Source organism: Chenopodium quinoa, unplaced genomic scaffold, assembly GCF_001683475.1.
Source record: "Chenopodium quinoa cultivar QQ74 unplaced genomic scaffold, ASM168347v1, whole genome shotgun sequence".
NCBI lineage: Eukaryota > Viridiplantae > Streptophyta > Magnoliopsida > Caryophyllales > Amaranthaceae > Chenopodium > Chenopodium quinoa.
Window position 1 is genome coordinate 1,436,066 of NW_018742730.1, and position 12,949 is coordinate 1,449,014.

Sequence of the window (12,949 nt, forward strand, 5' to 3'; positions counted from 1 at the left end):
TGGGGCCTGGGCTGGTTTGGGTTGGGTCTGGGTGGTTCGGCGACGGCGGTGAGACGATGATGGGGGCTGGCTGGTTTGGGGTCTGGAAGGTTCGGCGACGTCTGGGTGACAGTGATAGGGGTTGGGTTAGGGTGCCGACCATGGTAGGGTTGAGTTAGGGGCTGGGTTGGGGTGCCGGCCATGGGCGCCGGTGGTGGCTGGGTTAGGATTATAGGGTTTTTCTTTTTTTTTTTTTTTTTTCTTTTGAATTTTTTATCCAATAGTTGATTGACACGTGTACTGTGTGGAGGCCCACTTAACGGTTTTTTTGGATGGCAAAGTTAAGTGGTTGTGAAAGCAAATTTTTGGTTTTTTTTGTGGTGTTATAAAAAAAATTTATTTTTTTGTGGTGTTATTATCAAAATTGTGACAATTTTTAGGTGTTATTTTCTAATTTTCCCTAAATTCTTTCATATGAATAATTATAGAAAAAAAAATTAATTCTTAATTTTATAGACTTAATTAGTAAATTTTGTACACTTTTATCAATATACTATTTCCTAACCAAAATCAGTTTGTGTACTTTTGAGAAAAGAAAAAATTACAAGAAAATAATTTTTAATTCATTACAAGAAATAAATTTTTAATTCATTTTAGTTGGGAAACTAAAAAATATCTTAAAAAGACTTTAAAATTTTGATTTGATAGATGGTAAAGGGAGAGTATAACTTTAGAGAACCCAATTGTACCTAGTGCTGACGTCTTCACGGAGCCCTAGGATGAAAATGAATTTCATTTTTTGTTATTTAAATTATTAGTGGTGGATTCACTTGTTTTGGTAAGTATTAGTACAAATGCTAGTAAATGGCAATAATTACTTGAAATTAAAAAAAAAATTAATTAAAATTAAAACCAAGGAGAGATAATTATGACCATCCCCATCAATTCTTCTTTGTCAGAACAAAAAAAAAAAAAAAAAAAAATTGTTCCTTCTAGTTAAATTAAATTGTATATCACTTTGTCTCGCATATCATAACCAGTAATATCTTGAAAATCCAATGAAATTAAAAGTTTAATTTGTTTTGTTACGGCCTACAGTTCACTAGAAAAGGAAATAGTTACCCCGCCACATGATAATGTAGGGGTAGCTGATGATGCTACAAAGGCTATAGGGGATGCAAAAGTAGAGGAAGTATTAAACCAGCAAAGTTTTACGGAAAATGCACAAAGTATTAATGTAGGAGGGTCAGGGAACAAAAGTGTAAGTCATGAAAGTGGAACAGGGCAAGTTTCGCAAGCAATATCATCAACACAAGATGTAGACAGCACCATCGGTGACTCGTCTTACAAGGTTTACTCACAAACTTTTTTGTTTAAGTACTTGTCTTTTAGGGATTTTGTGATGACTATAAAAATCTGGATATATAATTTATTTTCGTATATTGAAATGAATTTTAAAGTTAATTAAGTACTTTGGGTTTTATTAATGGGTAACTGCTTAGAAACAAATTATCTATCAATTCATTACATATTGAACAAGGTAATTGGTTCTGTTGTGGTATAGGTTGTTCCTAAATCAATTGAAATGCCATTAAGTGGAGTAGGCTAGATTGATGGTGAAGGGAAGGGTGTTGGGGAAGGGAAAGAGAAGGGTATGGAGACAGAGAAGGGTATTGTGGAAGGGATAGAGACGGGTGTTGAGGAAGGGAAAGAGAAGGTTATGGAGAAAAAAAAGGGTATTGTGGAAGGAATTGGGGATGACACTGGTGGTCCAATGGAATATGAAGCCAGTGGAGGTGGGGTGGCAAGAGGTTCACAGCCAATTGACCCACCAAAGGATGATGAGCCCTCCCAAGAAATGGTTATGTCCATGCAGGTATGGTAATTTTGCTTTAGATTAATGGTTATTAAATTGTATTCTGTAACAATTTGTTTAGTATCACATGTCTTTTGAGAATTATTTGCCTCATACAATAAATCAAAGGGGTTAAATGCAAATGATTGTTGTTGTATGTTGGATGCATCTGCTAAATATTCATTTTGTATGTAAATTAAAATATCATATTCCAACTATTACACAGGGTCATGACAACATTCCAAAAGCCAATGAGGAGGGGGGAGAAGAACGTCAAGCATCGCATAAGGTGGAAGATGCACAACAGGATAATGTGCCCTTCCAAAGAGTTGGTATGGCCATGTAGGAATGGTCTTTATCTTTACAATAATAATTTTAAAAATGTTATGTTGGATTTTTAAAAGCAATAAAAGAATATTATATGTTGTGGATGTCTATTGTAAATATTATTTTTTTTATGTAAATTAAAACTTTGAACCTTTTTTCATATTCAAACTAATACAGGTTCATGACAACATTCCTACAACCAATAAGAGGGGAGAGCAACGTCAGCCAAATAAAGACATGCCAGATGGGATGGCAGGAGGTGCAACGGGAGGTGATCCAGAGAAGGAAGATGGTGCAGAAAAGGATGGTGATGTAGAGAAAGATGATGGTGCAGGAAAGGATGGTGCAAAGGATGGTGCCGAAGAGAAGGATGGTGGTGTAGGAAAGGATAATGCAACCCCCCAACCAACTGTTATGACCATGCGAGTATGGCCTTTTAGCTATACATTAATAGTTTTAAACTTTTATTCTGCCATGATTTCTTTGTTTTGACATTTTATTGCAACGTATAATAATACTAAATGATTTGGAGAAAATGTTGGTTGCTGTATTTGGATGTCTTTTCTAAAGACTAAATAGTGATATGGATATGTTAATTTGTGTGCTAATTGCTGAAATATTTTTGTAGCCTGAGCATGTTGGGGGCGACACAAATGAAAGCGCAACAGCTACATTAGTTGTTGATCTGACTGGAGAGAAGGAAATGGCCATGAACAAGCAACCAGTTGGTGCAAGTCATGAAGGGAGGAAAAATAAACGACCTCAGGTAGTAAAATGCTTATTGTCATAATAATTAGTGGTTTGTTTAGTAACGAGTATATTGTAAATAATATCAGTCACATTATACAAGAATTCTACACTGTAAGCGGTGTGACTTTATTTGATAATAGTAAGTTCTTTAGTAACACAATCATCTGTTTGTTAACATAGTAGATTTTTTAGTAGCAGAATCATTTGTTTAGTAACATAGTAGCGAGCAAGATTAATTGTGTGTAATGTTGGGATCTCATGTTGCATTTATTAAGCTCTGAGCAAAATTTCATTCATTTGTTACACAAGAAATTGTTTCCCTACATGTTGTTCCCTTTGAAAAATCTTGTTCGTCGCAGATTGATGATGATGGTGTCACTCATGAAGGGAGGAAAAATAAACGACCTCAGGTAGTAAAATGCTTATTGTCAAAATAATTATTCTTTTATTTAGTAACGATAATGTTGTAAATGATATCATTCACATTATACAAGAATTCTACACTGTAAGAGGTGTGATTTTAGTTGATAATAGTAACCTTTTTAGTAACAGAGTAATTTGTTTAGTAACATAGTAGAGAGCAAGATAAAATGTGTGTGTCATAGTAGACAGCAAGATTAATTGTGTGTAACGTTGGGATGACATGTTGCATTTATCAAGATCAGAGCAAAATTTCATTCATTTGTTACACAGGAAATTGTTTCCCCGCATGTTGTTCCCTTTCACAAATCTAGTTCGTCGCAGATTGATGATGATGTATCTGCAACAACTAATAAACAAATAAGGAAACCGGGCAGACCAAAGATGAAGCCTAAAACAGAAGTAAGGTTCCAAGCTCTACTATTAAAATGGTGTTCAATTAATGAACTAGTTAAAGCCCCGTCCAATACACGGGTATTATAAAATTATTTAACAAACTATAACATTAAGTTAACAATTATATATAAACAAAGAATTACATTTATAAACATAAAAAAATAGCTATATTGACATTATTTTTTGACAATGATGCATGTAAATTTCTAAGGCTATTGAGGCATGTAAATTTCTAAGGTTTAGGGTTTATTTAGAACCCATGCTATATACCCTATCATGTCCTTATTTTGTTGACGTAGTTTGACAGACATATTGGTTTATACAAGTTTAGTCAACTTTAACTTTAGTTTTCTATATGTAAAAATCAAATACATAAAAATGAGTGAGTCATAGGTTTTTATTATGATATATAAGTAAGGTCAAGAAAATAATGAAACATTAAATACTGCTATAAAAAAATATTAGCATGAGATTAATATAGAAGTAAGGCTTTCCCAAATTATAATATTACCATGAGAAGATTATAGAAATATTTGCATGAGAATGTTGTAGAAATCTTGGAGAAAATTACAAAAAATAATTAATACAAAAAATACATACATATAAGAAAATTTCATTAGGTGAATATTATAGGCTATAAATAATTTTCATGAATAATTGACAAAATAAAAAAAAGACAAAAAAAAAAGGAAAGAAAAAATGGAGGGAAATTATTTAAAGTGAATGACATGTGCCATCACTGGTTTTGCTGTTAGTATTAAGATATTGATTGATTTATGGAACCCGGATTGCGATAAATATACACATTACTTAATGATAGTACTTTATATTATATATTTTGTTTATTGTTTGGTAACGACCTGTTGTATTAATAGTAACTTATTAATAGTTGTGTGTAGTGTTAATGTTAACTGTGTTTGGATCCAACATGGTAATTGTTATGATAAATGAAATACATTGAGTAAACGTATTTGCTGAATCAAAGATGCTGAGTTGTTAGGGGGCTGCTGAAGCTGGGGAAGTACAAAAGAGGCCGCGTGGAAGACCGAAAGTGTCAGAGGAACCTAAGAACGGGAAATTTCAATTTACAGTTTCCATTACTTTTTTTATTTTGACATTGTGTAGTGATTAAGAAATAATTTTGATTTTTTTATTAATTTTTGTCTTACAGTATTTAATTGTACGGGGTTATCCCAAACATGTGCGAATTGTTATCAAATCCATGATTGAAACGCGGAAGAAGTTTGTGAAGAAACAATTTTCAGGACATTTCTCAAGATCAAAATGAAGCAATTTGACAGGGACTTTTTGTCATATTTATACAGTCGATGGGATCCACAAAGAAAAGTGTTACGGAATCAGAGACGACTATGAAATAACAATAAACGAGGGGATGGTGGGTTGGATCACTGGACTTCCATATGGACCTCTGACTTTGAGCATTCTTGAGTTGGATGTCACTGACAAAAAATTCCAAGACTTGAAGAGCAGTTATGATAATTCAGGGGGGATCTGCTTTGCAGTTGTCCACAACAAGTGCATGGATACATCTGTGGAGAACAAAGACTTTCTTAAACACTTTGTCCTTTGTGTTTTAGGTAATGTTTTATGCACTACAACAAGCAACAACATTAGCCCTTGCCTTTGTTAGCTGTTGAAAGACAAGTACATTAATGAAGCAAGGACGTACAACTGGTCCAAATACATACTTGATTGGATGGTCAAGTATAGAGGAAGTGATCCTGCCAAGGGATTTAAGGGATCTCATTTGGTTCTTGTGGTAGGTGTAGTTCTTTAATACAATTATATTTTAAATTTACCCTAATAGTGCTAACCTTTGTATTTTAAGTTCAAAATGACTTCTCTTCATGCAAACTAAAAATTGTTACTAACACTATGTCGCAGATTGCATACCTTGATCGTCTTAACATAGATGGTAGAGGGATGCTTTGGGACAAAAATGTACCAAGGGTAGGGGCTTGGGAACAAAGATGTGTTGATGCTGCTATTGCCGCTGATAAGGGAAAAGATGGAAAATTTGGTGCAGCTGAGGTATAACAGAACATAGTTTATTTGATTATGTACCATACAACAAATAATTTACCTAATTTTTAAGCAAACAATGAGATAAATCAACTATAGTAGGTGTGTTCATAAAAGTTAATACATCATGTCATAATTTTAGGTAGTTCGTGATGTTATTTATGGAAAAAACTATCCGATCGGGGAGTCATTCGGTCTCCAGTATGGCTTATAGATTTCAGTTCTGGTTCAAAATTTAGTGGCAGTGTAAGTTCTATAATCATACGTTAACATATGTATTGCATTTGATCCAAATTTACCATGCTTGACATGAAATCTGTCTTGCAGGAAGGTGAAATCGAAAAATTACGTGAGATGAGAGTGGAGAATATCATAAAAAGGCCACCAAGAAAAGGAAAGGCCAAAGAGGTGGAGAGTAAGAATGATGATGAGGTGATATCTCCATTTGGTAAATTATTTTTTATCTAGTTCATTGAGTTACTAAGTTAATTACTAACATTGTTTCGAACTACGAGTCAGGATCACAATAGTAAGAGAACGGGTACAGTGGTTGCTAATAAAAGAAGGTCGAAGAATGCAAGTACAAAAGAGGTGATAGTTGTGTTAATTACTAACATTGTTTGGTGTGGAATGATTATTGACTTATTGTTTCATTTGTTAGTTTAGTTAAATGTAGGTGTTTGTAGAATGAGTTCCTAATTAAAATACTAAATTGTATGCTTATTTGTATGCCTAGAAGGGAAAATCTATTAGAAGTAAGAAATCGAAGGATGATAGTAGTTCAAAGGTGGTGTTTTTTATAATTTCATGTTTTCCATGATTTTGGATTGAACCCAAACAATACATTATATGATCATGGATTATGGAATTAAATTATATTTAATTGACAGTGTTGTTACTTTAACAAACGTTTATCGGTGTAAATTCTTTAGGAGGGACAAGGACTGCCACAAAAGGGCATTTCATTTGGGAAGAAAAGATTAAAGGTAGCTTCATCTTCAAGAGATGAGCAGGTATTGTTTTTCTTAAAAGAGTAGCACGTATATCCATGTTTGATCTGGTAACTATTTTAATAGTACACATGATTAGATCTTCTTGGATTATGTTTTTCATGGTTACTAAGTTAATCACTGTTAACATAGAATTACATAGGTGTAGTTAATATAGAAATATGTTTCTCATTGTTCCCAATTTAATTATTATTAATATATTTATGAATGTGGCAGGACAATTTACAAAATAAATTTAATACTTGTAGTAAAAATTTCTAGTTCATCTACATTTATGTTTGTATAATTTGTTTATCTTGGTTACTAAATTAATAACAAGTAATATTTTTATCAATGTCGCAGGCCAAAAGACAAAAGAAACGAGACAAGTTGGGTAAGAAGAAAAAAAATCAGGAGAAATCTTCAGATCCTGAAGATGAGGATGAGGTGATCTATATATTTTAACAATGAATATTATAATATACTTGTAGTACACATGTGTAGCTAATCTATAATTATGTTTATCATGGTTATTAATTTAATCATAATTAATATAAATGTCAATGTGACAGTTAATCTAGAATTATTTTTATAATGGTTATTAAATTAATAACAACTATTATTTTTATCAATGTCGCAGGCCGAAAGACAAAAGAAAGGAGGCAAGTTAGGTAAGAAGAGAAGAAATGAGGAAGCATCTTCAGATCTTGAAGATGAGGATGAGGTGATTTTAACAAAATATTATGGAACTATATACTTCTACAATTAATATTAGAATATTACTTTAATATTGTACATAAGTACACTTAGAATATTTCATGTTAAATGTTGGAGGACAACACAAAGAAATTATCTGCCAAAATAGGTGATAAGAGGAAAAGATCCAAATCTAAATCAGACTCTGATGAGGTGTTATCCTGTCTGCAATTATGGTTTTTGCTCTGATGTGATTATTATTTAAATTGCTTATTCGTTGTACAAAATCTTTTCTAGGAAGAAAAATTGAAAGGCCCGAAAAAGACCAAACCTACAAAAAAAGGTGTTAAAGAAGGCTTCCAAGAAGAAAAAGTATGAAAGCGACGATACTGAAACAGACAAGGAAACCGGAGAGAAAGATGACGAGGATGAAAGCACTGACAGCGAGGGCTCCCAAAGAGAAGATGGACCTACGGAGGAAGATGATGATGAAGGGGGAGGGAAGTCTAAGGAGGATATCGAATCTGGTGGAGAAGATGAAACTGATAGTGACAATGGTCCTCCTGAGGAAGATGAACCTGATCAAGATCGACCTTCTGAGGATGATGGATCTGATGAGGAGGATGGTCCTCAAGACGAGGAGATTCTAGAAGAGTTACATTTTACACATTTGCTACATCCTAATATGCTACAAGTGTTTAGTCATAATTTTTTGTTGTTTGCATTTTTAGGAGGATGAGGTAGGACGTATAGCAAATCCTGATCATGACCTCGATCAACCTCAATCTAGAAAACCACCTAGTATGTCCCCAACCGCTAGAAGACTTGTTGAAAAAATACTGCAAAAAAAAGGCGATGAATCATAAGTTTCATTATCAAAGACAATATTACATGCAATGTTATAATTGACCATTAATTTGTCAATGAGTGAATTATATTTTTGATAAACTTTTTTTACTTGTAATAATAAGGTTGAGAAATTCAGTGATGTTTAAGTTTCAAACATTTTCTTTGACTCGCGGCATGATACACGATTCGTTTAAGAAGAACGGGTCAATATCTGAGCTTATTATGGAAGCCTTTGGGAAGATGTTGAATGAATTCACTGGTGAAGATCCAGAGAATGGAAGGCATGTTTACGTGATGCCAACAACGTACATGGTATTTACTTTCAAACTTGGTATCATATGTTGTTGAGAAGTAGGTAGCAATTAGTATATTATGCTAAACAAATTGTTTCCCATGTCCTTGCACGATGAGGCTAAAAAGAAACTAAGTGCCAAAGGCGATGTTGGGGACATTGTGAAGCGATGTGTGGAGGCCATTGCACAGGATACGACAGTTTGTGAAAGATTGGAAAAGCATAAAAGGGTAAGACAATCATGGTCGATTATTAATAATTAGGTTTTATTTTGGTTGTTTATTTTTCACATATATCTATTTGTGGTTATTAATAAAATTGAGTAGGGTACTAATCAAATATGAAACATGGTGATTTCATTTCATTAACTAATTAAATCAATTTGGCAGGTCTTCTTTCCGGTGTTACATAATGGAAGATGGAAGTTGTACTTGATAAGTTTAAGTTCAAAAAAAATTGTTGTCTTTGACACCAAACACGAATATCCACACCCAACTCATTCGAAAGTACTCCCGATGGTGGTAATTCACTATATCCTACCAATGATTAGTATTACTACTACATTTTGTATCTTGTCAGCTTAAAATTACTTTCATATTTGAAAAATAGTCATTGTGTAGTGTTTGTGTAACTAATTAGTGATAAAATATATTCAGCTGGAATTTGCACAAGGTGTTTTGTCCTAAATAGTAACAAGCATACCTAGTGAGTTAGAGTCGTTTGGAGTGACAAATTTCAAGAACATACCCAAGGAAAAGACAACTCATGATTCAGAGATGCTTTGCCTACTGTTTTTATACAACATCTTCAGCGATGTGAACGAGTGGATGTATGTAAGTAGTTTTCAACAATATTGTGGGATATACCTTGATCTATTTTGGGAATATTATAGGATATATTTTGTTACCATGATGTTTTATGCAATTTAACAAACTAAGTATGTATGTAGTTTTCAACCAAGCTTTGATATTTTATGCAATTTAACAAACTAAGTATGTACTTTGGTCCTAGTATTTTTATGTTTGTAATCTAAGACTTGTTAGCAAACAATTGAATGCAGTCTTACAAGGGGAATGAAGAGCTCTACAGGAAGACACTATGCACTAACATTTTGCTGGATGATGTGAACGAGCTTAGTGGGGATTTAGCAGAATCTGTGAAGGGTGCTTAAGAAGGGTTGGATATAGGTTTTTATATTTGGAGACAGGTTACCGTGTTGTTTGATTCATGTACCTCTTTGGCATGAAGTACTTATATTAGTATTAGTAAGTAATGGATAATTAATCAACTATGTACATGGTGGTTGTTTGTTATTTAAACTTATTTTACCACAACTCGTTGAACTGAAAGACTTTATCATACACATACACGCTTACATGTTTACTAAATTCGTAATGACACTCTTTTAATGACTACATACAACTTAATGTTGCATCATTTTGCAACTTGGTAATTTTGAACAAAATGGTTCATTGGTACTAGTTAGTATTTTATTTAGTAACACATTCGAGAAAGTATCTACAGTAAATTGTGTCATTAAAATGAAAATAACAAGAAGATATTACTAAAAACGCTACTTTTAATTGCAAATATAAAGTCAACTACAAGGGGTACCAATTTAAAGCGGTGCTTATATATTAACCGTTTTATAACCTCTATAAATAACATCATATTTGGTTATAACACAATATCTGATAAAAAAAACAGAAACAAAATGGATGGTGGTAACAAAGGAAATGAATCTCAATCTGAAAATTCTAAGAAAAATAAAGGAAAGAGGCCTATTGCCGAAGTGCAAACATCTGACAAGGGTGATCCCAATTTGCATAGGACACCAAAAATACGGAATGTAAGTTCTAAACCATTTGTAACGTAGTAAGATTATAATAATTTATAACGTACTAGTTGTTTATGGTTTAAATTAGGAAGGAATCATATTACATATGTGATCCAAATCTTACTTTTTTTTTTATCAATCTTAACCACGCGTTGTTGATTATTTAGGTGGAATATTGTTCTGTAAAAGGGGGAGAATATTTTGTTGGAGAATGTTCTAAAAGCAAACCATTAGTATGTTCTTGCCACACAAGAATCAAGAAGGAGAAGAAAAAGACTGCTTGGGACGGACATATTAAGCCTAAGGGGCTATATTTCCAATTGTGCGACTACCACACTATTAAGGCGAATGATAATACAAAAGTACCGGCCTTCTTAGGACTTGAATCTCTCATGCACCACGTATGGATGAAATTGCGTGAATTTGATTTTGCAAGGTGCATGTCAGTGTGTAGGGAATGGGGAAGAATAATTCCACATTGGAGGCACACTTCGGCTATTAATAATTGGTATGGCCATAACCATGGAGGTTTAGGGCCGGGGAAGGGCATTAGAATGCCATACATGTATACAGATTCAAGTGAAGATGATACAGACTCTGGTGAAGATTTCTACTCCGGAGATGAAGAGAAAAAGTAACACTATATGGATTATTCACACAATATTAATATAATTTAATACTTAGTAACACCATGTGGATTATTATTTATGTAATATATGTATGATGTATATTTAATATTAGTTTAATACTTAGTAACACTATGTGGATTATTATTTATGTAATATATGTATGATGTATATTTAATAAGGTGGTAAATATATTATATTATCTTATGAAAACCTCTTGCAAAGTAAGTTGTACTCAGTTATTGTAATATAATAACTTTGAACTCAATTCTTGTAATATAAGAACTATATTACATCTTATTAAATTTGAATATTTCTATTCAATTTGTATTTAGTTACATTTTACCCGGATTTCTTAAAAAGGATATAATATTAATCGTATACATTTTAACACTTATATGTTAAGATTGTTAATTAGTTGTTGTCTCATAAAATTAAAATTTTAAAAAATTTATAAAATAAATAAACAAATTTGTGCTTTAAAAATTACAAAAAAAAAAATAAAATAAAAGAGTCTATGTCATACATATAATAATTTTTGTGACATAATTACTACAAGACAACTCCACGTATTTTTAGACTTTAGCAATACAAAAACTTTCTTTTACATTAGAAATTTTTAGACGATAGCAATACAAAATTACAACGTTTTTTAATTTAAGTGTTTTACGATTTTCGATTAATATATTAAAGTCTAACGAAGTATAAAATTATAATAAATATATAATTTTTCCTCAAATTGTTACAAGACTAGCATTGAGCGAGATATGATTAGTTCCGTTGAAAAATTAATCAATGAATTGTGTTTCATTCTTTAATAAAAAAATGTGACTTAAAAGTCTTCATTTGTATATGTATGCGACACATCTAATGTATAATAATGAAATAAGATTATCCTCTCTTTTTGTTGGAAATATTGTTTAACTTAAGCCTAAGTAATCAACTTAGATCAAAGTTCTAAGCTCATTATGATCTCATAAATAAAGGAAATGCAGGCCTAATTGTTGTTATTTTTCTTCATTAGTTGTTGTGATGTTGTTTGTTTTTCTTTTTCTTCTTCTTCTATTGATCCGGTTTATTATTATTATTAGGATATTTTGGATTTTAACACCTTACAAAAGGCTGAAAATGTTTTTTAACACCCCCCAAAAAAAAACTTTTATTTTAACACCTCCCAAAAATATAAAAGTTGGAAGTTAACACCAGTTAACGATTTCCGTCACGGAAATTTAACGTGGGTCCCACAAATTGGCTTGAACTTCAATTTTCACCCAGCAAAACACGAAACTTCTTTCTTCATTGAATTCGCAGCAACCTTCTGCATTGAATTCTTTCTGAACCTTCATTGATTTCGCTTTTGAACCAAAGGAGATCTTGGCTGAGAAGTGGAGTGTAGGGTGGTGTCAACGTTGGAGAAGATAAGCTCAGGAGGGTTTCTTCATCATCTTCTTCAACTACAAAAGTGCGAAAGCCGCTTGAAATTCACAGAAAATAAGGTAAAATTGCTCTCCTTTGATAGCAATTTCGTCAATTACTGGTGCTTCATTGCTGTAAACCTTGCAATAATTGGGTAATTAGGGTAAATTTTGGGACCACAGTAGGAAAGCCTTGATAAATCAATTTCTGTAACTGACTATGCGACTTAGGTTAATTGGATTTCGTAATTGAAAGTAGAGATTAATTAAGGTGGTTTATTGTTAATTAAACTAGCAAGTGTGGTTTGTTGATTAATTTATGTTACTGAGCACCTACATTGGCTTGTATATGTTTATTTTCAATTTTTTTATGTGTTTGTTTGTGTGGCTGTGATGGATTTGTTTATTCGTATTGTGCATGTATAGTTACATGGCTTTTAATATGTTTTATATGTTTTTCACTGGTGGGTAGATA

General features: G+C 32.5%; 2 protein-coding genes across 11 annotated transcripts; both read left to right on the top strand.

The window, feature by feature from the left end:
* The first annotated feature begins 602 nt into the window (after window positions 1–602).
* LOC110723398 (chromosomal protein D1-like) lies at window positions 603–5,013 on the top strand. Of its 6 annotated transcripts, XM_021902746.1 has the most exons (9): window positions 605–1,330; window positions 1,544–1,855; window positions 2,061–2,166; window positions 2,339–2,453; window positions 2,490–2,587; window positions 2,790–2,927; window positions 3,271–3,321; window positions 3,605–3,733; window positions 4,728–5,013. In XM_021902746.1, the coding sequence occupies exons 2-9, from the start codon at window positions 1,737–1,739 to the stop codon at window positions 4,857–4,859; spliced, it is 888 nt and encodes a 295-aa protein (XP_021758438.1). In that variant the 5' UTR covers window positions 605–1,330; window positions 1,544–1,736; the 3' UTR covers window positions 4,860–5,013. The 6 variants fall into 6 exon arrangements, with proteins under 6 accessions (XP_021758441.1, XP_021758438.1, XP_021758437.1 ...); XM_021902745.1 differs by having other exon boundaries at window positions 607–1,330; window positions 2,339–2,587; XM_021902747.1 differs by having other exon boundaries at window positions 620–1,330; window positions 2,339–2,587; window positions 3,656–3,733.
* Window positions 5,011–10,006, top strand: LOC110723399 (protein PXR1-like). 5 transcript variants are annotated; one of them, XM_021902752.1, is made up of 9 exons: window positions 5,011–5,507; window positions 5,633–5,779; window positions 5,913–6,016; window positions 6,098–6,202; window positions 6,290–6,361; window positions 6,703–6,783; window positions 7,123–7,206; window positions 7,400–7,483; window positions 7,753–8,365. In XM_021902752.1, exons 4-9 carry the CDS (start codon window positions 6,125–6,127, stop codon window positions 7,831–7,833), a joined length of 480 nt encoding a protein of 159 aa, XP_021758444.1. In that variant the 5' UTR covers window positions 5,011–5,507; window positions 5,633–5,779; window positions 5,913–6,016; window positions 6,098–6,124; the 3' UTR covers window positions 7,834–8,365. The 5 variants fall into 5 exon arrangements, 2 of the variants coding, with proteins under 2 accessions (XP_021758444.1, XP_021758445.1); XM_021902753.1 differs by lacking the exon at window positions 7,400–7,483; XR_002511726.1 differs by lacking the exons at window positions 5,011–5,507; window positions 5,633–5,779; window positions 5,913–6,016; ... (2 more) ...; window positions 6,703–6,783; window positions 7,400–7,483 and adding exons at window positions 8,427–8,616; window positions 8,716–8,826; window positions 8,986–9,117; window positions 9,253–9,429; window positions 9,657–10,006 and having other exon boundaries at window positions 7,138–7,206; window positions 7,753–8,317.
* The last annotated feature ends 2,943 nt before the right edge of the window (window positions 10,007–12,949 follow it).